At 44.1% G+C, this 25,567-nt stretch overlaps 1 protein-coding gene across 2 annotated transcripts; it reads right to left on the minus strand.

Moving 5' to 3' along the window:
- Nucleotides 1–1,910: 1,910 nt before the first annotated feature.
- On the minus strand, nt 1,911–25,327 carry mtm1 (myotubularin 1). 2 transcript variants are annotated; one of them, XM_042070849.1, is made up of 15 exons: nt 25,208–25,327; nt 23,537–23,627; nt 19,726–19,798; nt 17,660–17,751; nt 16,729–16,839; nt 16,351–16,452; nt 15,864–15,947; nt 15,159–15,308; nt 14,520–14,705; nt 13,698–13,883; nt 12,784–12,987; nt 11,331–11,423; nt 8,806–8,919; nt 7,168–7,344; nt 1,911–5,031 (listed from the first exon to the last, which is right to left on the minus strand). In XM_042070849.1, exons 2-15 carry the CDS (start codon nt 23,597–23,599, stop codon nt 4,855–4,857), a joined length of 1,812 nt encoding a protein of 603 aa, XP_041926783.1. In that variant the 5' UTR covers nt 23,600–23,627; nt 25,208–25,327; the 3' UTR covers nt 1,911–4,854. The 2 variants fall into 2 exon arrangements, with proteins under 2 accessions (XP_041926783.1, XP_041926782.1); XM_042070848.1 differs by having other exon boundaries at nt 1,911–5,034.
- Nucleotides 25,328–25,567: the final 240 nt, after the last annotated feature.

Below are 25,567 nucleotides of genomic sequence, written 5' to 3' on the forward strand. Positions count from 1 at the left end.
ACCTACACGTCCACCCTGCGCATTTGTCAGCGCTGAGGTTTCATTTAACAGCCCATAAAATAATAGGTCTGAGTGAAATAACATGATGGCATCTGTAAAGAAAGCGCAATTGCTTCTTGGAAAAAACCGACATGGACAATGTCGTTAAGTTAATATAACAATGTCAATCAGTAATTGCATTATGCGTTATGGCGTCTAATACAGGCCTTGTTTTTTGCCTACTGAATCGAGTGCAAATTGTGCATGAGCTAAACCCATAGGGGTCTCAAACTCAAATGAGCTGGGGGCCACTTCTGCCAACGTCATCTGATTGGAGGGCAGGCTATTTCTGAAAATGCAATGTGTTTTTTTTTTATTTATTTTTTATTTTTTTCAAATACCACACAAAACTGGAAACAGAAAGTGCAAGTGTTTTTATCTCTTTTTAGACACCTGTGCTAGTAAACTTAGCTTATAAATAAAACAATGATAAATTAAATATTAATACAAATTATAAAACAAACAAAAAGCATAAAAACAGGTATGTGTGTGTTTCACACCAAATACAAATATTTTCCTCTCATAACTTATTTAAACCTGCATGGCAGGCTTTAGGCGCCAGGGTTAAGAAAACAACACCATTGGATTTTGTCATCAACATTTCAAAAGGTTTGAAAGTGGTCAGAGATAAAGTCCTACTGTAAATATAAAAATCTATAGCCTATAAACAAAACTTTATAAAGGGGGTAAATTTACCCATCTAATTTGCCACTGGATAGCAAGCACCTCAAATTATGCACTTTTCAGTAAATAGGCCTACTGGATGTTGAACATATTTGAGCAGGTTTATTTTCTCTTTTGTCATATTACCTATATAACAAACTGACAGAAAAACAGTAGGCCTAAGATGTAAACCAACAATAATAAACTATTACTGGCCTATAACCACACACCGTTATTATAGGCCTACAATAATGTACCCTGGTCAAATCAGTTCCTATCATGGATGACTTTGTAGTTCTTCAGAGCCCTATTTTCACTACCCCTGCTGTCTGTACCACATCCATTACGGACACTATCATCATGATTACCACTGCTACCTCCAGCTATGTTGAGCAGAGGGTCGAAATAAGCATGGTATGCTTAGTGGACACTGTCGTATACACGCAAAGACGCACCTCCATTCACAGACGCACCGTGACTAATCACTGTCAATAGTCGATAATAATCTCCAAAAGGCAGATATTCTCCTTCAGAATAGGTGAATAATATAGCCTACCCAAGACTTCATCACACGTGAAAGCTTTTTCAACATTTGGTGTCGGCCTATTTCTGCTTCAATTTGTGCAAAATTACGGCCTGCATCGCTTCCGCATCATTACAATAAAAAAATGCACGTCTTCGTGTTTATCGCGTGTAATACAACATTTCCTGAAAACTTTATGCAGTGAATTTGGGCTTGAATCGAAGCTCTGGATGTCTAGCAACTAGTGGAGGAGAGTACAAATGGGATTTGTCACCGTCTTGGATCTATCGTCTATTTTAACCAGTGTTGTTGTTTGTCGCAAGCAGAAATACCCTCAAGGGCCGAATTACCTATTATTTTGACATTAGGTCGCGGGCCGGGATTGGGCTGGGCGTGGGCCTGGAGTTTGAGACCCCTGAGCTAAACAGAAGTCTTTTTTTTTTTTTTTAAGTATATTTTTGGGCTTTTTATGTCTTTAATCAGATAGGACAGTGGAGAACGACAGGAAGTGAGTGAGTGGGAGAGAGAGCCGGGGTGGGACCACGGGGCGGGAATCGAACCCGGGGTCGCCGGAGTACGTGCAGGTGGCCCAGCCAGTTGCGCCACAGCTGGGGCCAACAGAACACTCTTTTAATCAATTCTGCTACCTAAGCATTTTCCAAATCAGCACACCAAAACAAGTAGGAAGTTGTGAAATCTTTAAATTAATTTAATCAGCATTATTTACAAAACAAGAGCCAGCCAACAAACTGTGGAGAGTATATGATGCAGAGTAAATGACAAACAAAAAAGTAAATCCCTTTAAACTATGTTGTCTACATTAAAAGGTACAAAAAGGATCAAAATGAAAGCGAGAGAGAGGGAGAAACCATGTAGGAGTAAAGTGATACAAGTGCAAATCTCCCCCATACTGAAACCCATGCAGCGAGGTGGGGGAAAAGATGCATATTTGCTACAACAGTCATATCTAATATGACCGGTGGACCAAGGCCCACAGCCTCCATCAATGTTAGCACACAAATAAAAAATGCCCATTAAGTAAACAAGACAGAAAAAAAAGAAAATAATAATTATATATGGGAAGCAGAAATCCACAAATTACCATCGGTTCAACCAACCAAACATTTTTTTCTTATTACTTTCCTTTTTATAAAACTGTCAAATTTTACACTAAATAAAATAATTATATTTTACAACAATAGAGCTTTCAACAGTAAAATAGGCTTTGTTGAGGTAATTACACAGTTATTGTACTTGTACAAAGTAAAAAATAAACAAAATAGATTTTTCTTTTTTTCCTTTTCCCCTAAAAACACAACCAACTTCAAAAATGTTCTTGTGTTGTTTGTGTTTCGTTTTTGTGTTTGTGTGAGTTTTTTTTAATTCATTCTCACACATGCTATGGTTTTTAGACTGCATCTCCTCATTGAGGCTAAAGTCTTAGAAAGTTTAGCTTTTCCTGGGCAGCATTTTCAATAGCTCCAGGGAGAAGTCTCTTAAGCAAAGATCTGAGAGTAGGTATGCCATCTCATTACCACTCACACACTCATAGAAAAAAAAAATAAAGAGACACCCGAAATCCTTAAGGTTCCTCCTCATAGAAGAACTCTATCTTCTATGAACAACTTTCAAAAGCACTATCTAGAACCTTCAAGACTTCTTACAACTCAAAGAACTCTTCAAAGTTACAAATATGGCTTTGCATGTACTGTGGGAACCTCCGAAATAGGGTCTTCAAGGCCCTCCCCCTTTTCTCTGAGTGTGTGTGTCCTTTCTGAGATAAGCTACAGCCGTCCTCCACCTGTACTCAGAGCGGCTTCTGCCAACACGTCAGCATCAGCTCTGGGGCCAGCAGGGCACTGGAGTACTTATGTACCCATTCCTCCCACAAGCAGGTGATGACCCCTAGCTCTTCCTGTGGAATGAGTCAGGAGGCATCTTCGGCAAACCACACTCATTTGAGAGGGAAGCGGCCATTGTCATTGGTCCAGCTGGACCAAGAGCTGGGCTTTTTTTTTTTTTTTTTTGGCGTACACCATCTGACCTAACATCACTCAGTTCCACCTGCCAGTCAAAACACCCACAGCCAATGGAAGACGTCCTTCCCTGCCACTGATTGCTGCCCACAGAAAATTAAAGAGACAATGTATTGATACAAAATGTCCTCCTGGGGTAGATAGACCTCAGGTACAAGAAAAGGCACAGAACTGGACTTGCAAGCAGTAGTAGACCCTGACCAACCCTGCTTCTGCTCAATTATAATAACAATTCTAATAATAATAACAACAACAACGACATAAGCGCATCCCAAAGGATCTTCAACAGAGACCTCTGCCCTCCCAATCTGAAGCCTCATCACATCTCGAAAGTGAGAGGTGTGTAGCAAAAAATTAAGAACTTATTCCCAACTCCTACATCCATACCTTCCAGCTTCATGTTCAAATTTGACCTTCATGTGAACTCTACTCTACACCCCTGATTAGAAAGTGGGGCCTCAAAATGTTACGTCAGTTTTTTCTTAGAGCTGCGGATCGTGGTAATTAGTTTTTTGGAACAGTGCATCCACAACCAGGGGTTTACAGAATCCGAGAACTATCAGGACAGACCAAACCCACGAAATGGACACTAGGGGACACGTAAAGCCATGTTTTACAAACCAAGGCAGAAAACAAGACAATGGCTCTGTCAAGGCTGAACACGTCAAAGCCACCAGACTTCTCGAAATTCCAGGACCTCCACAATACACAAGAGTTCGACAAACACCACCCTAAATTTACCCCTGCATGACTGTCAGTACATGGTAGAATTGTGAATCCAAACGCAATATCACAATGTATCTGATGGGACTTAATTTCTCATGCAAAAATCTTAAATAATTAATTCAAGACTATGAGACCAATCAAGCATCACTGTGTCCCAACAGTATCACAGTACTCAAGAAAAAGCATTAGAACCCTCAGTAATGGTTATTGTATTTAGCAGACGCTTTTGTTCAAAGCGACTTACAGTTGGTTATTAATGGCTGTGATAAGAGACACCTTTATGCAGAAAGCATTTAGAAACCAAACTACCATTCCTTGCTTTGATTCCAGCAGGTATGCTATGAGCACAGGGGCACATACACATACTTAGACAACATAACCTTATGGCATGACAATACTAACACAACAGCACCCTCTACAGACACATCTCTGTGTTGGCAGAAGACAGTTCAACAAAATGCCCAATGGTAAAACCAGCTTAGGAGGGAGGGTGGTCATTTTGAGACGAGCCATTGTTTACTTGTTTTCTACCTGTTTTTGTTTTTCCTTTTTTTTTGTACATCCCTGCACAGGTCCTCAGGCAGGCGTGCACAAATCCCAAAAGTCCTCATTTCCTCATTAAGGCATCACCCTAGCCTGTATGCAGAGTCTGATAAAAGGCTGTACTGTGACTGTATTGCATAATTGTGATTATTACTTCTAATAACGGACATTATTACTATTTCTGTGGCCACGGTTATCACCATCCTTATTTACAAAATGTCCTGTGACCATGCGTGTGAATGTTAGAGAGTGTGTGTGAGTGTGTGTGTGTGAGAGTGTGTGTGTGGCAGTGGTGGTGGTGGTGGTGGTGGCTGGGGGGGGGGATCAGAAGGGCGTCTGGAGGCGTGTGATGTGCTGCGTGGGGGAGGCGGCCGAGGGCGTGGAGCTGTTGGACAGGTGGGTGGAGGGGGAGGAGTCGGACAGCTGCAGCTCCTGGAGCTTCTTCAGGTACTGGTCGCGCAGGGCCAGCAGCTCCCTGTAGCGCTGTTCCACTGGACTCTGCTGCTGAAGGCAGGGAAACACACACACACACACACACACACACACACAGGAAAAACACAGACAGTGAGCAGACTGTGATATGATGATGCATAACAGAAATGAGTACACAGTCCAACACACACACACACACACACAGACACTACAGGAAAAGCAAATCACAGGAAAACATACACATACACACCAACACTGGAAGCTGCACACATAAACAAGTATGCACACTGTTTTTTGCACAGAAACATCACATCCCCTAGATGGCGACAAAGAGCTTCACTCTACTTTGGCATAGCTGCAGCATACTGTATGAGCTCCATTACTTAGAGGCCGCCAGGTGGAGGTTGACTGACAGGTGGATAAACTCACACCTGAGAGGCGTCTGATTACCAGAGGTACAGCAGGAAATTGTTTATACAAAGGGGAAAAATAGCTTTGATCTGCGATAGTAGCTTCAAAAAGGCATATCGCGTAGGCTTATAGTGTGTGTGTGTGTGTGTGTGAGTGTACAGAATAAGTGTATGTGTCTCCACTAAAAAGGGTGTGTGTGGTATGCAACAGAGAAAGTTAAAGTGAAAAAGAGAAAGTGTACTTAAAGAGCTCACATAGATTTGAGCTCACGTGTGTCTGTGTCCACTCCCATGCTATTGTGCTTGTGTACACTCCTATATTGTTTGGCTATGAGGAATGTGATTGTACATGTGTGTATGTGTGTGTGTGTGTGTTTGATTGATTTTATATGACCACATAAATATAAATTATGAAACAGTACTCTGTGTCATACGTTAAAATACATAAATAGTCAGGGATGACACAATAAAGCCCAAAGACTTATTGCCCTTGTGGTCCCTAAGGGCAGGGGGAGAGGACAAGTGGCAGCAGATCATCATACATTAAACAAATCCATCCATGTTATACAACAAAAGCAATAAAAATAAGTAATGACTTTGATTGGCACCTAAGCCATACTTTCAAACCCCGTTTAAAACTGCCTGTGCTTCTGAGTGTCTTGAGTGTACCAGGTAACCGGTTCCAAAGGGTAGTTCCAGCATTAAGAAAAGGCCATTTGACCAGATTAGACTTAGCTCTGGGGGGTACAAAATCTGTTGGGCTACCCCTAGTGGAGTACCTGTAAATTTCATTAACTCTATTAAAATAATTTCTGAAATATTTGGGAATATCCCCATATACAATTTGTGTGTGTGTGTGTGTGTGTGTGTGTACGTGTGTGTGTGTGTGTGTGTGACTGAGAATAAAAGAAAGAAAAAGAGAGAGAAGGGGGGGGGGGGGAGAGAGAGAGAGAGGGGATTGTGTAAGAGTGTGTGCAAGTTTGCTGTGGGTATGGGAGACAGACAAACAGATTTGTGAGTGCGTGTGCACACAAGAGCGTGTGTGAGTTTATGTATGTGTATGTGTGTGTGCTTGTTTCTGTGTGAGGTGTTTGTGTGTGTGTGTGTGTGTGTGTGTGTGTGTGTGTGTGTGTGTGTGTGTGTGTGTGTGTGCGCTTGTTTCTGTGTGAGGCGTGTGTGTGTGTGTGCGCATGTGCGCTTGTTTTTGTGTGTATGTGTGTGTGTGTGTGTGTCTGCTGGGGAGATAAGGCAGCGGTGAGCGGCAGCTGGCTGCTGTGGCAGTGGGGACGCAATTAAACCAGAGGAAAGAGGATTTTCTGCCCCACTGAATCTGAGTGGGGGGCAGGGAGCAGCAAAACACACACACACACACACACACACACACACACACAACAAAACAAACACACATACAACTGCAGATGGACATGCATACCAACACATACACAAACAATAACACACATGAAGGCATGCATGCATATCCACTAAAACGTAATGCATAAATACGGAGTCATGTTAACCTGTCATTTTTAAGCAGAGAAAAACAAATAGATGCAGGGATTTTAAAATGCATGCTGGCTCGTGGTCTCCAGGATTCTAAGAGTGACTATGACTGGCTGAGGTCACCAAGTAATGCTAATCAATGTGAGCACACATAGACACCGTCAAAAACATTAAACATAGATGCCTTTACTCTTGAAGGCAACACAAGAGGCAAGACACACACACATACACACACTGTGGGTATGGGACACACACACAAGAGACAAGACACACACACACACACACACACACACACCTGCTGTCTAATGCGAGGGTTCCACCGGATGTAGTAAGTCACCCAGAGCTCTAGGTGGCGCATGCTGGCCACAGGGTAGAGCACACGGCTTGACTCCTCTGTGTAGAAGGGGTTGATGAAGGACGACGTGTCGCTGTTGACCAGGGACCACAGGGACACAGTCTTTGTTCGCAACAACTGTATGGAGAGATGGAGGAGAGGAGAGGAGAGGAGAGGAGAGGAGAGGAGAGGAGAGAGAGAGAGATGCTGACTTTTAAACAGACACTTCATCTGAACAATGATGCTAATGATGCGGCCCTGAGTGGAAATATAATTGCATTTAAAGATGAAGAAAGGGAGAGGAAGAGGAAGGTAGAACGACAGCAAAAATAACTTTTTTCCTCACACATACTTCAATAGGGCTTTTAAACATGCATGGAATATTTAAAAATGCAACTTTGAACTGAAACAAGACCAAATTTAGAGGGAGAGAGAAAGAATGAACGAAGGAGAGGGAGAGAGAGAGAGAGAAGGAAGAGATATAAGGAAGGTAGAAGAGGGGCCAAAATAACTTGTAGACCCATACTAAACATGCTAATGCTCCCATGAGGCTCTCAGTGTGGCAGATCACTCCACTAACACAGTGCACGTACATGCATGCTGAAACGCATACTGGGAATTGCCACCAGTTTCTCAATGACAGACGGACTTTACAGATCATTAAGTCATGGCTAGTTTGTAAGGTGAGGGCACACTGGAAGAAATATGTCTGTGTGTGTGTGTGTGTGTGCATGTGAGTGGGAGGGTGGGTGTGAGCGCAGGTGTGTTTGTGTGTGTGTGTGTGTGTGTGTGTGTGTGTGTGCACTCAAAGAGCTACCAAGCACTAGCACTGAGTCACTCAAGCATTCCGTTCATGCTCTACTTCACAATATCAGAACAGAGAGAGAGACAGAGAGGGGGGGTAGAGAGAGAGAGAGAGAGAGAGAGAGAGAGAGAGAGAGAGAGAGAGAGAGAGAGAGAGAGAGAGAGAGAGAGAGAGAGTACATAACACAGAATGACAGAGTCAGGGTGGAGAAGATGGGGGGGGGGCAAAGATGATGGGAGATAAGGAAGAAGAGGAAACTGTGGGCCAAATGGAAGTTGACTAGGAGTGGGGGAGGTGAGCAGGCCAGCGCAGACGCTGCTATTTAGGGGACAGGAAGAGAAAGAGCACACAGGGGGCCCTTCTGCCTGTTTAGGACTACGCGAGAGTACCTGTATTGGACATGAGCTTTACATGTTGTTATCTAAAGCTACTCACACGGAAGGAAATAAGCATATACTATTGCGTATTGCAAGTGTCAGTCCTCGGAACAAACATGTTTTTCTGTGTTAGGTCAGTGTACCGGAATGTACATAAATAACAAACATCACACCTCTGCTTCCATAGCTCTCTTTGCACCTCTGTTGAGCGGTTAACACACACACTTCATGGTGGCTGTCTAATCTTTCTAAACATGTATGAGAATGTATGCATGTTAGTCATGATGCCTGCTAGGTTGCAAAATCCTTCTAGGTGTTTATATGTGCATGTCATAATATATGTGTGCGTGTCATAATTCATAATGTGTGTGTGTGTGTGTGTGTGTGCGTGCGTGCGTGCGTGCGTGCACGACTCACGTTGTTGTCACGGACATTCTCGCAGTTGTAGAGGAAGGTGCCAAAGCGGCAGCTGTACAGGTGATCCAGGATGACCATCAGGAGACGCTCATTGAACTCAAACGCTGTGGGGAACTGGAACACACAGGTCAAAGGTCACTCACACGACACTCGGCTTCAACGAACAAAACCATCTCACCACACGACATTCCCCTTTGAACCAAGGCACTTGCTAAGTCAGGACATGATGTCCATTGGTCCAGGTATGAAATGCACATTGGAAATACACGTAACGTAGCACAAACTTAGCATGGTTAAATGGCACACATGCATAACCAACCTGAAGGATGAGCCTTTGATCAATAGCACTTAATAGAGATTTTCCATGACAACCTATGAAAAAGCTTGTGCATGACAACTGTGTCACGATTTCGATTTTATATCGAAATCGATCGAAATTACATCTCAATCTCGAACTTCGAACTCAAAAGTAGAATTGACGATGCAGCCACACCCCCAATGTCACATCCAGCATGTATGCCAAGACGCACAAATGCACATGCACCTGCTGAACTGCGGGGTCAACACTCTAACTTTAGGCTGCAGCCAGTTAAAATCTTTCTTTTACTGTCTATGGTTAAAATATACACATCAACCTACCGAAATCGAAGCCCCTTTTGCTACTCTGAAATCACCGGTGTGGAAGTATTTTGTCGTTCATTCACGTCAATTAACACTAACTTAGCCTACTCAACTTATCTAGTGAAGATGATAGTTAAAGTCCAAAATTAATTTAAGGCTTAAATTGCATATTGATAAGTATACATTCCATGAACATTAACCTTGGGTCTCTTCGGAGTGTGCTGAAACAATCAAATTATCATTCTGTGTTGTTTCACTTCACCATGTTCATGTCTCTAGCCTAATGTTTGTTCTGTTTACATTACAACCTCGTCGTTGGAACGGTTTCAAAATAAAAAGTGGTTCAAAATAAAAGCCCCCCGAAACAGAAAAGGAAAAGGCCAAAAAAAAGTAAATAATAAGGAGTGCAGTAATAGTAATATTAATAGTAATAAAAAAAAAAGATCGAAAATCGAATCGTGACTTTAAAATTGAAAATTAAATCGAATGGTTTACATTTTACATGTGTTCATTTAGCTGACATTTCTCCAAAGCGCCTTACAAACACACTTGCATTAAACAGTCAGACGTCCCTCAACAGCCTGAATAAAATCCCAGGACAGAGCTCCAAATGCATTAGCCCAACCACTAATTAAAACAAAACTTATTTTCATAATTGCCAAGTTACTCCATAGGTCTTTCTCTTTCATAAGTGTCACCATTGGCCGTAAGCCCACAACTATGTCTCACTAAGTGCAGTGCGGGGGTACGCCGTCGATTCGACGCAGAAGCATAAAATAAGCTTAAAGCTAGAGGGAGTACTAGGGGTATTAAGCAAGGTCAACAGGGTTCAGCAACAAATCAGTGAAATCCTCTAAGAGAAAGTGACTGCCAAAACATCTTGGGATAGCAGACACCAACTGTACCTCAATCCAAGACCTTTTGAACCCATGGACAGTCTATGTCTCCTTACCTTTAAAATTGTCTATTTCTAATCAGCTTTTTGACTGGTACTCTTAGTTGTTAGTCAGTTTATTTTAAATCTGCACTGACATTAACATAAATAGTTTCGCCACATAATGGGAAAGTAAAATATACCAAGTAGTATACCAAACAAACAAACAAATACAATACAACAAACCAAATAATTTAAATAAGAATAAAATAGAAAAGTGTTGTACTGTGGTGCTCAGAGCAGAACAAGAGATATATTGATTAAGTATATTTATGATCAACAATAGTAAGTCTATGTTGGTTACCCTGGACTGCATGCAATTTTTTATTTATATGCTCTTGATGTGTTATACAGTGTAACACAAATTATTAACATGCACATGGGCAATGGCTTTATTGTTATCTCATTAGTTAGATTAAGAGGGCCAGAAGCCAGACCTAAGACTGTATGAAAATATAGGTCTTAGTGGTTTCCTGGAAAATGGATTAGAAATGCATGGTTTAGTGAGTAGAGTGTGAAGTTAGAAAGTAGGCCAGTATGTCTGCATATAGGCCACTGTACAGAGTAGTGGCACAATCCACTGGTTACACAATCAATCAATGCCGTCCCAGTCTCGCGCATCATTCATCACTGTTTCATCACTTATGTAGAATATTTCCCCTGCTCAACCAAGCTTTCCCCGTATGTTAAGAGCACATGCTGTATGTTGACATTTATTTACGAGGATTCTTTTAGCTTTAGCGACTTGTCCAGACAGGACAGCTATGTATGCAGTTCAACAGGACGTGAGTCGCACCTATGGCACCGGTGTTGATGCTGCCCCACTCTACGAGGTGAGCTGTAGAATCACAATGCTGTACATCGCAAGTAGCCATGTAGCATGCGGGGTACAATAGAACTGAGAAAAGTCAGAGCTGAACAGGTGCATCATGGGAGATTCAGGGAGGGCGGCCAAGTGATAGACTCGTACCTGTTTGGTCATCTGCCAGACGCAGTCGATAAATTGCAAAAAGATGGGCGACCGGTCCTGGTCTGCATGGTTTTTGTCCCCATGGCCAATTCTCTGTAGAAACACACACAGATGGGGGTAAATTCAACACCTATTCAAAATAAATGTGGATAAAACCAGACTCCGCAACAATGCATCTGATATCATGTGTATTGGGAGGTCCTTACTCTGCCAAAAACAAAAATAGCTTATCAGCATTTCATGACTTGTACAGAATTAAACTTCTACACAACAAAGAACAAAAGGCTATCTCATGGTCACCTGGATTAAGCCCAAGCTAAATCCTTTTCAGGCCAAAATCAGCTTAGTTCTTCAAACCTCATATATTGTACAGAGAGCCACTGCACGAAATTGAATTCCTTCTTGAAATGCCAAATGATGCTGTATGTACTAGGAATTCAGACCATTAGGAAAGCATGATTGTACCGAAGTACCGTAGCATAAAAAATAAACACACTCTGTAGAGGGACATCTCTGTAGATAATCTAATTTGTTCGGCATTTTGTTTGCGGAGAGGAGTTGCAGAGAAATTGCCCTAGATTGTACAACCTTTCTTGACAACCCCATTATTGTGCTTACAAGTCCCATTCAGCCAAACAGTGTGAAGTTATCATATTAAAGTATCTATCTATCTATCTATCTATCTATCTGCTTGCGTTGGCAAGCTAACTACCCACAGTAGGCAGGCTGCTACTGAAGTTCTGTGATCAACACACTGGATAAGTTCTTCAGTCTGCATCACTATATATATCTGGGGAGGTGCTGCCTCCGGCTTTAATGTCTTCTGTCTCTTCAGCTTGGTTGATTGATTGATTCACAATGATTTGAATTGACCAGCAAGCCTGAGAATGTTTTTTTAAACTGAGAGTTACACCAATATCTGATAAAAGAGTGTAAAACGTAAACAGATCCCACTCATATTCTTTGACTACAACTGACCTGATACTTATAATTGATTTCAATATGTGTATTTCCTGTGCCTTCTACTGCTATGAAGGTTATTATGTTGACTTTTAGTCTTGTTGTTGCTGTAGCCTACCATGCAAAAGAGGGTTTTATCAGTTCTGATAATCATTGTAAGCGTAGGTTAAATGACAGCAATCAATCTTATCAATCAATCTTACTACTTCATTGCTGGTACCGTGACATTCCTAGTATGTGCAGTAAACACTTTCAGGAGAAAGCAGCCTTGGTCTGAACCAACCCTCTTCCTTCAGTACGCAAAGACCAAACAAAATATTTGACTGAAAACCAGGCATGGAAAGGAAGGAAACTAGTCCTGACAGGGCAATGTAGGACCAATTGAATGGTTTAAGTGTTCAGAAAAAGGGAATGCCCCCCCCACCTACCCCTCCGACACACACACACACACACACACACACACACACACACACACACACACACACACACTGACCGAGGCGAACTTGTGTCCGAAGCCAATCCACTCCTTCTCCAGCAGCACCTGGAAGCCCCTGAGGGTGCGGTAGTGGCTGTCCAGCATCAGCATGGCCAGGGAGGTGAGCTGGGCCGTGCGATCCCAGCCGTCGCTGCAGTGCACCACCACCGAGTTGCCCGAGGACACCTTATCGGCCACCTGGATGGCCCCCGACAGCACCAACTAGCAGACAAAACAGAAGCCAACAAGGAGAAAGGGATGAGAGACAAGGAAGGGGAGGGGGGTTGAGATCGGGAGAATATAATAATAGGGGCAGCTGTGGCCCACTGGTTAGCACTTCGGACTTGTAACCGGAGGGTTGCCGGTTCGAACCCCGAACCAGTAGGAACACCTGAAGTGCCCTTGAGCAAGGCGCCTAACCCCTCACTGCTCCCCGAGCGCCAGTGTTGTTGCAGGCAGCTCACTGCGCCGGGATTAGTGTGTGCTTCACTGTGTGCCGAGTGTGTTTCACTAATTCACGGATTGGGATAAATGCAGAGACCAAATTTCCCTCACGGGATCAAAACAGTATTTATACTTAGACATGGAATGGAGAAAGATGCTTTTCTGCTGGACTAACCTGTGAACTGGCCTTAAAGCTATCCTGCTATCAGAACTATGACAACAAGACTCAATGCTCGCCGTAGTGCTCAGGCCATCAAACAGCCAATCACATTCCACCTGTCTACTGCATGTGTTGATGGCTGGAATTGTTTTTGTCTCGGTCTATTTTTTTCCCTTTTACAACAGCAGGACTTGGTACAAACAATGGCTTTTTTCCCTAGCACACACACTGCACAGACATCTAGAAGACCGTGAAAAACCGTAATTTGCTGACTTTCAAAGTGTGCATAATTAGAACTGCAGACTGCTCCTGAATACGCATGCTTTACCTTGATGTGTTCCAGCCAATGGGTGGACTCCAGGCTAGAGAGCCAGTGGGCCTCCTCCACGTTGGGGTAGACGATGTCCTTGAGCTTCTTGAGGGACTCGCGCATGACATGGATGTTATGGATGTCCAGGAAGACCAGCTCCGCGTTCTGATAGGCATCGTCCCCCTCGTAGCCCCCACCTGTCGCCTGTAGAGGAGAGCAGGGGTCGTGGTGGTGGGAGAGAATCAAGATCAGAGGTCAAAGGTTAGAGAGGTCAAAGCAGCATGGCCGCAGATGAGGACAGTGTACTTTCGACACGTATGTCCACAGTCCTCCATGCTGATTCTGAGCTTAACACACACACATTCATATGGCTGTGAGTGATGAGGACCTCCCTCAGTCATGGTCCTCACTGAGAATTAACGGCAAAACATTCTGTGCAAAGAGGCTCGGAATTCCTGAAATTGTTTTTCTGTGAGCAACTGTTAAACTCTGGCGCAACTCCACAGCAACCTTAAGTAAACTGTAATTAGCAAGCGCTGTCAGGCTCCAGGCTGTCGTTTTGTGTTTGCAACCCAACGCAACACCACACACACACACACACACACACAGTACTCAGTCTCCAGTGCTGCAGAAGACTTTCCAGTAACTCTACCTCCATTACCTCTGCTGACATCAGTAACCAGTCAAGCAGGCAAAACCCACACACCTACAGACATGATACAAAAAGAGAACAGAACAAAAGAGAGAGGAGAAGATCTGCACCCTTCATCACTCCAATACACACACACACACACACACACACACACACAGGCCGAGAGACCTTAAACATCTCATTCTGACCTTGTTTGCGACGGCATTGACGTTGGGCCGGGCGTCAAAGATGGTGAGCTTGGTGGTGCCGTTGGCCTCGCGGATCATCTCCAGGTAGCGCTCGTCATCCTTGTTGCGCTTGCCGCTCATGCCCACCAGGGGCTGGCTGCAGCGCACAATCACTGCCTGGTTCTCCTTGTTGATCCACGACAGCACCTTTTTACCATGGGGGGGGGTGGATTTAAAGGTCATGATAGGGCTGAGCGGCAAGCCGAGTGATACAGCTTCGCTGCTTTGATAGGATCATGTCTACTCTGTTGTTTCTTAACCTAATTACCGGTATATTATACTTCCAAAGGTTTTGAGAACATTCATTTCATTTAGGCAAGAAAACATGAGCACTGTTTGTCAATACAATTGGAGCACTTTGTTCATTGTTTGCACCTTCTTATTAAATCTGTTAAAGTTTCTTTGGGTTCAGTCATGAGAAGTGGAAGATTGTTTTGTATTTAACTTGGGACACTTACTGAACCATTTAACCATTAGTTTTATATTATGTACTTTCACCAAATCTAAACACTTTGCCTTCAGTGAAATACCAACTGGTCTACAGGTGATCCACAACCCACCCTCAACCAACCACTCCCCACCCTCCCCTGGTGTCCTTACTGGAATGCGGCAGCGGGATCGGAAGGTGGCCACCTTCTGCAGGTCATCCTCCGTGGCCTTGAACGGCACCACCAGGATGGTGGGGTACGTGTCGCACAGTTTGTAGTCCTCGTTGATGAAAGAGATTCGCCACTTGTCAGTGGGAAGGCCCTGGCAATCACAGAGGGGATAAGAATCAGCTGGCGGAGATGTTGCTGATTAAACTGTCAGGATCACACATAGACAGTAAAAGATATGGACAGAGTCATCGCGTAGACGTCAGTGAAGCGGGTGAAGCAAATTTCAACTGTTTCCTGTTGGTCGATGAGTGGCTGATTACAGGGTGATTCATGAGCCATTATGTTTAGATAGAACCTCTCGGCTTACTGGGTGACATGTAAACAAAACTGACCAGTACTTCTCAGTTCAGGTAGTGGATTATGTACATTATTATACAGTTAGGTTCCGTTTCACTTAACTAGTTGTCTTCCCGTTAGCCGAGTGGAGAAGCTTGTTTCTTCTGGTAAAGTTCTGCATCCTTGGCTAGATATTCATATTTCCTAATTTGAGAACGAGAGGCTAAGCTTGTTTCTGACTGTTAACCTTGTCTGCCACTCTGAATGGACATGTGTAACATGTGTATAAAAGTGTTACAACCCATCACATGACTGTGTGAGCAAGTATCAACCTGCAGTGTGGTTGACCATGGAGGCCACAAACACACACCTGCCTCCGGTACTCCTCCATGGGTTTGTAAACGTGCCAGCCGTTCTCATCAAATTTCTCCTGACTGAGGTATGCAAACAGCGGCTAAACAGAGGGAAAAGAGAAAGGGAGAGAGAGTGGTCACACATGAGAGAACACACACACACACACACACATACGGAACGGACACTGAAGTCAAATACATGATGACCATATTTAGTTATGACATAGGTAGATCACTGGGAAAATAAAAAAGAGACACCAAAAGCCAAGTTGCTGAGGGAAGTGAAATGACAGTGCAACGCTTCATGTCCTTTTATAGCTACAGTGATACATCTGCTAACACAGACATTTCCATAGATACATATCCACACCATCATTCACACATAGATGCATTCACACATATTGACATGCAATCACTAAACTCTACCTCTCTTTTTCTGTACACAGATTTTGACACACACACACACACACACACACACACACAGAAACTCTTATGGGAACTTACCAGGCCGTGGGAGAGAGGAAAGGCATATCTGAAGAGTATCTCAAAGATGTCTCTTCTACTGTGACCCTCCTGCTTCAGAGCAAACCTCAGGTTCCTCATATCCTGCACCACACACACCACACACACACACACACCCCACACACCCCACACACCCCACACACCCCACAGCATTACTCATCTAGCCACAGCCCATGCAATTCAAGAGCTTGACAAGCTCTAAAATCAAGTGACGTCATCCCTCTCCTGACATCTCGGTTTTGTACCGAACACACTGGAATATTCAGTAATGAAATAATTTATGTGAAATATATGTTTACAAGTGAAATATTGGGTATCCACCCAGTGTTGTGTGTGTGTGTGTGTGAACACAGGTCTGACCTTGCAGGTGATGTCCAGACCATACGAGTTCTCCCCTCGACTGGAGGCCCCGCCCATTTTCTCCACCCGACTGATTGCCCCCAGTGGGACGTCCAGGACCACTACATGGTCCTAAAACACACCATGTTTTAGGATTAATCACCCAGGTTATTTTCATGGAAAATGAGGTCTAAACATAAGTTTGTCCTGCTGAGTATCCACTGTTAGGTTGCTGACTAGAGTCTTTGTGCTGGCCAAACCAATAGGTGGACAGAGGGGAAAAGAAGCCTCTTTATTTGGGACAGACAAACTCTCCTCTGGAGAAATCAGCACTATACAAAACCTTCTGTCGGACCTGAGCAATGCTTTAAAGGCCGACAAAAAAGGCTTTGCAGGTGCCCACAAGTGTGAGTGAGGATGAGTCTGCGTGTGTGTGTGTGTGTGTGTGTGAGTACACACACACACTTCTCATATTCTCCATGCCCAAGCTCAATCCTGTGAAACAGACCTCCGGTTCTGCTGCTTTGGGACTAAGGGATGGGCGAGCAGTCTACCCCAAGAAACATACACTTCGTCTGGCTACAAAACCATGGCCAGGCTTTATTGTACACAGTCAGATCTACTGGGTGCTCCAGACTGAGTTAAGAGTTAAGGCATGAAATGTAAGGAATACACATCTGGTCTGGGGAAAGGTTGTGCTGGCAGAGCCGCGAATCAAAATGGGTGATCACAGTTAGCTTGTTGAAGCATTTCCACGATCGTTCCAGACGTTTTGTCACACAAGTCCCTAGGGGTCATGGCAACCCAACTTTCCACCACATCCTCCTCCTCCTCCTCCAGGGTTTTGCTTACCCACTACCCCATTTATCAGATTTCCTTCCTCTTTCTTAAAAAACAAACCAAAAACAAGAGAAAACTGACTGAGGGCCTAGTCTCATTGACCAAAACTCACCCCGTCACTCTTGAAGTAGAGTCTGAAGTTTGTGATGAAGACTTTGCCTTTCAGTGCGCCATTGAAAGGGCAGATGTAAATGATGTCTTTGTCTGCAGGAGCAAAAGGAAGAGAGAGGGAGGGGTAGAAATGGGATAGACAGAGGGAGAGAGAGAAGGGAGAGAAGGGAGTCAAGGTCAAAGGTCAATGTGCGTCACCTTCAACAACCATTGTTGAACTCTGATTTCAAACCCCAAAGGCTCTTGCCCTCGTCTTTCAGAGAAACACAAACGAAACCATCCTCAGTGTCCCATTTGAATGCATGGGTGCACAAACACTGCATTGTCGTTTTAAATTCACTGCACTGGATATTCATTAGAATTTCAATTGTGGACTTAAAGTCACCACTGTCCCCTTTCAAGTGATCTTTGCTTTCCTGTTGATGTACTTGTGAAGTTTAATGCCTCTGAATCTTTTAAGGGACCGTCTCTCCTGTCCTCAGCCACTCTAAAAGTGCTGCAAGCTTTCGCTCATTAGCTATTTATGCTACAATAAGAGCCTGCCACTTCCACGGGCTATACTTACACACAGACGCTTTTAAATATTACATGCTGCGACTACCAAGATGGCGTCAGGAAATAATGCTTCCAACAAAGTGCATACTGTAATTCATCCTCTCCATCTGTTTATTTTTATTCACTGTTTATCACACCCTGTCGTTCAGTCTGCCAAAACCATCTCTCTCTTTCGATCACTCGCCCTTTCACAATGTCTTCAGCTCAGTCATTCTTGCTATGCCTTTACACTTTTCCATCTGTGTGTTCAGTATCTTTCTACATCTCTCTCTCTCCTTCTCTCACTTGAGTTCTTCATCTTTCATTCCTGCTGTCTTGCATTCCTGACACACACACACACACACACACACACACACACACACACGCAGTCATATCTCCCCTCTCCCCCTCCTTTAACAAAGAAACAGCGAGACAGACTGCTGCACCCATATTTTGCCCCGGTGCTTTAACTGCAGATGCCAGCTGGGCACTGGGGCACAACACCGAGCCCTGTCTTGATGGCAGGCACAGAGAGAGGAGAGGGCCCGCCCTCTCTAAAATCAGTGCCCCAGGGGGGCAGAGGGATCCGCAGCACAGCCGCGCGGTGGCACCTTGTATTATTTATACCAAACACCGGCTTTCCTCTGGACCTCGGCTCAAAACACTGCCTTTAAAAGGCAAAAGCACTGGGAACAGGGGATGTGCTGGGGCCGGTGGTACAGACTGTTGGATTAGTTGCATCACACACACACACATGTAATTCATTCACTTGATGATGTAATGACAGCACTGGTATGGAAAGACAGTGGTGGACCTCACTAACTTCATATGAAAATTAATGGTATTTCCACACAGACAGATTAAAAAAAAGTTAGAAGTTAGCGTAGGTAGAAACATAGAGATACAACATACAGACTGGTGGTAATTCAGACAGAGAGTAGACCAAAGCTTCTTTTCCATCAGATTTTCAAGTGAATTAACTCTTATATCGATTTAATTTTTGAGCGTCAAAAAGGTTTTCCATCAACAGAAAAGTTCTAGCGAATTAGCAAATTAGAATGTAGGGAATGGAACACTTTGATGGAATGCGCGACAATTGTAGCCTTCAAGCTGACAGACAAATTTGCACTCTGAATTATTGACTGCTACTTATTGAAATCAGCATGCGCATCACTTCGAACATGTTCCATAATTTGTATGTCGACTTAACTCTCGCTATACCACCTCTGCCGAGCGAACTAACTCACGTGTCGCACCAACTTTTTGATTTTTAAGTTAATTATCTTTTGGATGGAAAAAGGGCTCATTAAGACTTTTCTCAGAGAGCTAGTTTAAAAACAATATACAAGCACATGTGTATTCTCTTTCAACTACCTCTAAAAGAGGCCTACTGGCACATCTACTGATGTGTATGCTGTATTTAGTTGCATTCAGAGAGATCTACTCACATTCAGGGTACTTTACAGATAGATCTACTGTACGCCCACCGATAAACTTAAAGACAGATGGTGATGCATGCAAACAGGAACTCACCGATCACTCTCTCCTCCCCTGGCAATAGGGCAACATCAGCCAGCGGCTCCATCTTCAGACTCTCACTGGATGCCTGTAGATGCGCGCACACACACACACACACACACACACACACGGGCAAATGAGCACATCTGAATATACATATAGAAGAGAGCAACAATACCAAATGTATTCACAACGGTAACAACTCACGTGCATTCACACAACGCAACACTCACAAACATACAACTAAGAAAAGTGCATAAGCAGTCTCACAGGCACATTTTTGTGCATTCCCTTGCATATGAGCACAAGGCTTCCTCAGTTGTAAATCTTATACACAGACACACACACACACACACACACAGCTGGCATTTCCATTTCCGAAACAAACCATGCACCCACAAGTGACAGCGGAGTGGTGTGTGTAGGACAGGTCGGTCCTCTACTACGCTGCTAGTTTTGTCTGGAGCTCAGCAAACTGAGCCATGACACCCACCAGTCACAGGGGAAGTGGCTTTCACAATGTTGACTAACCGAACATCAGGTAGACGATTACAAGAAAGACAGGCCGAGCCAGAGAGAAGAGAAAGTGAGAGAAAGAGAGAAAGTAGGGGAGGAGAGAGGGAAGAGGGAGGGAGGGAGGGACTGCAATGTTGAGGAGGAATGAGAGCAAAGATGGGGTGAAACATGCAAGAAGGCAGTCGAGGGGAAAAAGGAAAATAACGATCAAGAGGCAGAGAGAGAGAGAGAGGGAGAGAGAGAGGGAGAGAGAGAGAGAGAGAGCGAGAGAATGGAAAAAGAGAAGGTTACGCTGTCTGTCTGACAGCACCAGCCTGCTCGCTCACTCGCACTCTCTCTCTCTCCCTCTCTCTTCCTCTCTCTCCGTCTCTCTCTCTCTCATTCTCTCTCTCCCTCTCTCTGTAGGCCTAACAGTGTGCAGCTACTGGATCCAGATTGTCTGTCCCAGGGGCGATTTTCCGGCTGCCAGCTGAAGGTTACTGAAGTGGAATGTGGGATGAAGTGCCATTCTCTCTCTCCCTCTGTATGTGTGTGTGTGTGTGTGTGTGTGCGAAAGAGAAAGAGAGAGTAAGAGGGTCAGAGAGAGAGTGAGTGAGAGGACTGTGCTCTGCTACAGTACTGGGCGCCCACTGTACAGGCAGGCCACAGGGAGGCACAATGCTGGGCTTCATGGGTAATGGTCTGACCCAGCCCTCTGGAGGTGACTAATGGACCCAAAACAAGCCAACCCCGCTGCCCACAGACCACAGAATCCCAGTATGGGACCAGGGCAGGTGGGCCTGATGCCTTCAACTGGCCAGAGGACTAGCACACGACTGAGAGGGAGAATAGATAGAGAGAGAGAACAAGATGGATATGGACAGAGAGAGAGACACAGTCAGACACACATGGATAAAGAGAGAGGGATAGATAGATAGAGAGACAGCTTGTATCTGCCTATTTGTCAAGCCAATAAAGCACTTTCTGTATTTGAATTGGGGAGAGAGAGAGAGAGAGAGAGAGAGAGAGAGAGAGAGAGAGAGAGAGAGAGAGAGAGAGAGAGAGAGAGAGAGAGAGAGAGAGAGAGAGAGAGAGAAAGAAAGAGAGAGATACACAATAAAAGGCATATGGAAATAAAGATAAGGGGAGATAGAGAAGCATCATATAAAATGAATTGGATAAATATCACAAGATGATCAGTGAAGCGAGTGGCACGAGGAAGAGCAGAGCCAGTGAAAGTGGGATGGACACGCTGAGGTGAAGAGAGTGGGGGGAAACATAAAGAGCGCAGGAGGAAAGGCGGATGTCTGAAAGACGAAACCCACCGCAGAAAAGGAGAAGTGAGAGCAAAGGTGGGTGAATAACAGTGAAATGGAGAGGAAAAGCAAACATTAGGTCTAGGCAGACAAGAAGGCAGTCAGGCAAGAAAACATGCAAATAGGGCTTTTTGTCAGGGCAGAATCAGTGGCCAATATGGTCTAATGGAAGGGAATATACATTTAAGAACAAAATTATTCATACCCCTGGCAAATACTGATTTAATGTTGATTTTCCCTTTATCAATTATGTTTGTTCTGACTGTAAATGACACTGCCACATGCCAAATGGTTGCATGGTGCCTCACGCCTTGGCAAAGACAGGCTGGGCTGAGACGATGGCACAGACAGCTACTCTGCTTATCTTGGCACTGCCAACTAAAAGCGCTGAACGAGAGGTACTGTCTCGACCACATGCTGGTGAACGATGCCGTGATGGACCAATGCGTATGAGTTTAAGTGGAAAATATTTGTTTTGGATTTCACAACACAGTCTTCGATGGCAGGTGCTTTAGTCCCGAGAACAAGGTGGCCAGTTTCTACAGTGCAGCGTGCCACACAATTTCCTGCAGTATGCGGGGGTACCACCCAAGGGACGCCAAGTCCATGCCATCAATCAACGTCTGTGTTGCCTAGCAATTTGACTTCACTTTCGTAGATTCTCCTAGGAGTTGTTCACTCTATCAGGTGTCAAAACCAAATGAGACGGCCAAAGGCTCAGCGACTCTGTGCCAGTCGGGGCCCATAGCCCAGTTTTAATGCCCAGTGGCCGGGCACTGCCACTGTGTGTGGGCAAATCTGATTATGCCGTCCTAACAGTTACTCGCCCTCTCTCACACTGGTGAGTGTTCCCTAGCAACCGGACTGGGCACAAACTTTATCCTTGGAAGGCTGGTGTTCAAGAATGTGCAAGTTGAGTTTGTGTAACATGGCAGTGCGTTTTCATTTTGGGCTTAATTTGGCATTGGACCATGGTACTGTAACAATATTGAACATCTACATTCATTCATTCAACAGAATGTAGCCTACTGTATAAAGCACCAACACCATTCATAAACAATCGATCAATCTTATTTTAGTAAGTGGGATTCAGCACAGGGTTACAGAAACAGTACAAATAACATTAACTATTTTGAGAGTGACACACTTCAGAGACAAACAGAATGTGAACACCAACACCATTTACACCATTTACTTCGTAGGATTTACTTATTCAAACTCACAGAAACACCCTCACTAAACTTGACTGAGAAGAAGCAACAAGATGGTTAACCACGGTGACACTTCATGCAGCTCACAGCCTATAGCGGACGGAGCAATTATGCATTTTAATTGTACAGAGAGCAGCAGTTGAGGTCCCTGAGTGACAGGGCATTAAGCTCAGCACTCCTTTAGCTTTAGCCTCCTATAGGTCAGCTTTCAGCACCATAAGGAGAGGCTGCACAGGCAGGTCTATTGATGACAGCGATGGGCATCATTTATTAATGAGCCCGAGAGAGGAGGGCTACCCTACACTGGGAGCTTTGTCACAGCCAGACAAGCAGCACAGAGTCAATGACACAGGAAACTGGGTCCTGTCCAAAAAAGGGGAAGGGTGGGGGGTTGTGGCACCTGCGAAAGTGGTACATGGCTCATTACTTGAGTCTGTTGGTCAGATATGAGATATGGTGAACAGATGTTGTCACAGCACCAGCACAGCCACAAAATGTAGCATATTTAGACTGCATCAGCAAGCTTGATTATCTAGCGTTGAGTGATTGAAAGAGTACACATGCTAAATATGCTCCAGTCAGCTAACACCAGTTTCCAGTGGGAGAAAACCAGTGGCAGCCATGCATGCAGCTTCAACATTCAAGTGACAAAAAAAGAAGTCGACAGTAGAAATACACATTGCCATGACCTCAGGGATGTATTTACAGGTGTAATAGAGTGTGAGTGTGTGTGCGTGTGAGTGTGTGTGTGTGTGCGTATGTGTGTTGGGAGAGGGGTGCTGAGTGGTTTAGTGACAGACTCACGTTCTGGCTGGAGCTGTTCTCCAGTGGGATGGAGTTGTATGCTGGTATGGATGCCGAGGCCATAACTCAGGGAGTGCTTCTTCCACACGCACTGTCACAGAAAAGTGCAACTCAACACATAAACATCTCTTCTGAATCCATCATACATAACCTCATCTGCCCAATTAATTACACAAGGAGGGTGATGGAGTTTATATAGACTGTAAGTAGCTTCTCAGTGCACAAAATGCAGTTAAAGATGTGCTGAGAAATTGGCGATTTTTCCATGAACACCCAAGAGTACACCTGCTGAGACACCTGCTTGTGGCCAAGTTTGTTCAAGTGGAGCAAACTACAAAACATTCTTGCAGAAGCTGTCAGATCAGATATGTGAGCTCAGCTCACATAACACCTACAGGGGAAAGTCCTTTTCACGCTGGCTTACTAGAGTAGGTTATTCAGGAATCTGTAATGCATTGTTCAAGTCCCTCTATAGATCAAGTCCTTGAGTTAAAGTTTCTAGTTAGCAGTTCGCGTTAATCTAAATTTAGCTGCCCCGCCTGTAATTATGACTACAGCTGTGTCATGCAAACCTTGCTCTGCCCGCATGACTCCGTATGACATTCAGTTACACAAACATATAGCTACAAATACAGGCAATATTAGCAGATGACGCTGTATAAGGCTGAAGAAATGGAATGAGGCGACGCAGTGAGCTATTTATAAAAATTAGAGCAGCTTGTAATATGATGAGGGGGGCTTCCCTGACCTGACACAATCAATTGTCCAACCAACCTTTTGAGTATTCATGACCAACACATTTCCCGCACGTGAACAGAGGAAGCACCTATGCATCGTTATGTTTCACACAAATTACGACCCGTAGCGTTACTGGCTATCGTTACGTTAGGAATAGCTAGAATTCCTGCCAGTTCGCGACCTGTAAATATAGAAAAGCTACACTTGGGAGGCCGCTATTTGCAAGACTCGCCCATTCAGTTACGCAAAGTATGATTAGGATATTTTGAGTTTCATGGGTCAACTACATAGGGTAGCCTACATCTAGGTTAACGACATGTTGTTAGAAGTTGTAACAAACCCAAAAGGAGCAGCACATTACTAAATAAAACAAACACACATGAACTGTTCCTTACATCAAATATGTTAACAAAAAGGCGCAGATCTGACATTAAACTTGCATCCAGACATGCTGACGTTTATTTGACCAAAGACTTCAGTTTCGGGGGACAGACTCCCCCTATCCTGGTCCAACGAGGAGGTCCCAAACCACAGTAGGTGCTAGCTAACTTTGGATGGTTGAAGCGATTAAAATAAAAGGAAAAAATCTGAGTCCGTGTCAAACTAGCTGACATTTCAAAGCATATTGTCAAGCCATTGTATATGACAACATCGAATTTTATGATCGCAACAAAACAATCATTTCAACCGTGCCAAAATCTAACTTTTACAACTTCTGTCTAATCCGTCAAGAGTTGGGACAGCCAACAGGGCTGGTGCATAGGGCTAGCAAGGGGACCAGGAAATAGCTTGGGCCTAACAGAGCGACAGCTTTCTAACTATTATATTTCAAAGAAAGCTGGTCTCAGGCATAAATACCGTGGACCAATCGCTTAAAGACATCACCTAAAATTGATTCGTATCAACTTTCAGATCAAATATGCACTTACTTACCCACAATCAACGATTCTCCGTTCCTGAATTCGTCAGTCTGTTTTGCTGCACCGTAGGAAGAGCTCACTCAGAGTCATGTGACAGCGGCCATCGCTCCGATTGGACGCTTGTCAAAATCAGTACCGCAAGGGTGGTCGGGAGTTGTGTTTCTTACCAAGATACACAAAGACAAATTGTCATTGACGGATGAGTCAGTGTTTTAAATGTAGCTACACTTGCATAATTTAGTTAGGAAAGTGTATTTTGTACATTTTGAGACAGTGTATGTTAGCCTATCTTGTGCGCTGTCATGTTGGCTATACCATGCAAGCAAGAGAGGAGCGCCAGCAAGAGAGGAGAAAAATATCCCCAGCCTCAAAA

This window comes from Alosa sapidissima, chromosome 18 (assembly GCF_018492685.1).
Source record: "Alosa sapidissima isolate fAloSap1 chromosome 18, fAloSap1.pri, whole genome shotgun sequence".
NCBI classification, from domain to species: Eukaryota; Metazoa; Chordata; class Actinopteri; order Clupeiformes; family Clupeidae; genus Alosa; species Alosa sapidissima.

Excerpts from the sequence above, each read along its gene's own strand:
- mtm1 (XM_042070848.1), bottom strand. The coding sequence starts at position 23,599 with ATGGCCTCGGCATCCATACCAGCATACAACTCCATCCCACTGGAGAAC. Across the intron at positions 11,424-12,783 it reads TCGGACACAAGTTCGCCTCG|AGAATTGGCCATGGGGACAA; the intron begins GTCAGTGTGTGT and ends GTGTTTCTACAG. Across the intron at positions 5,035-7,167 it reads ACCCTCGCATTAGACAGCAG|CAGCAGAGTCCAGTGGAACA; the intron begins GTGTGTGTGTGT and ends CCCTGCCTTCAG.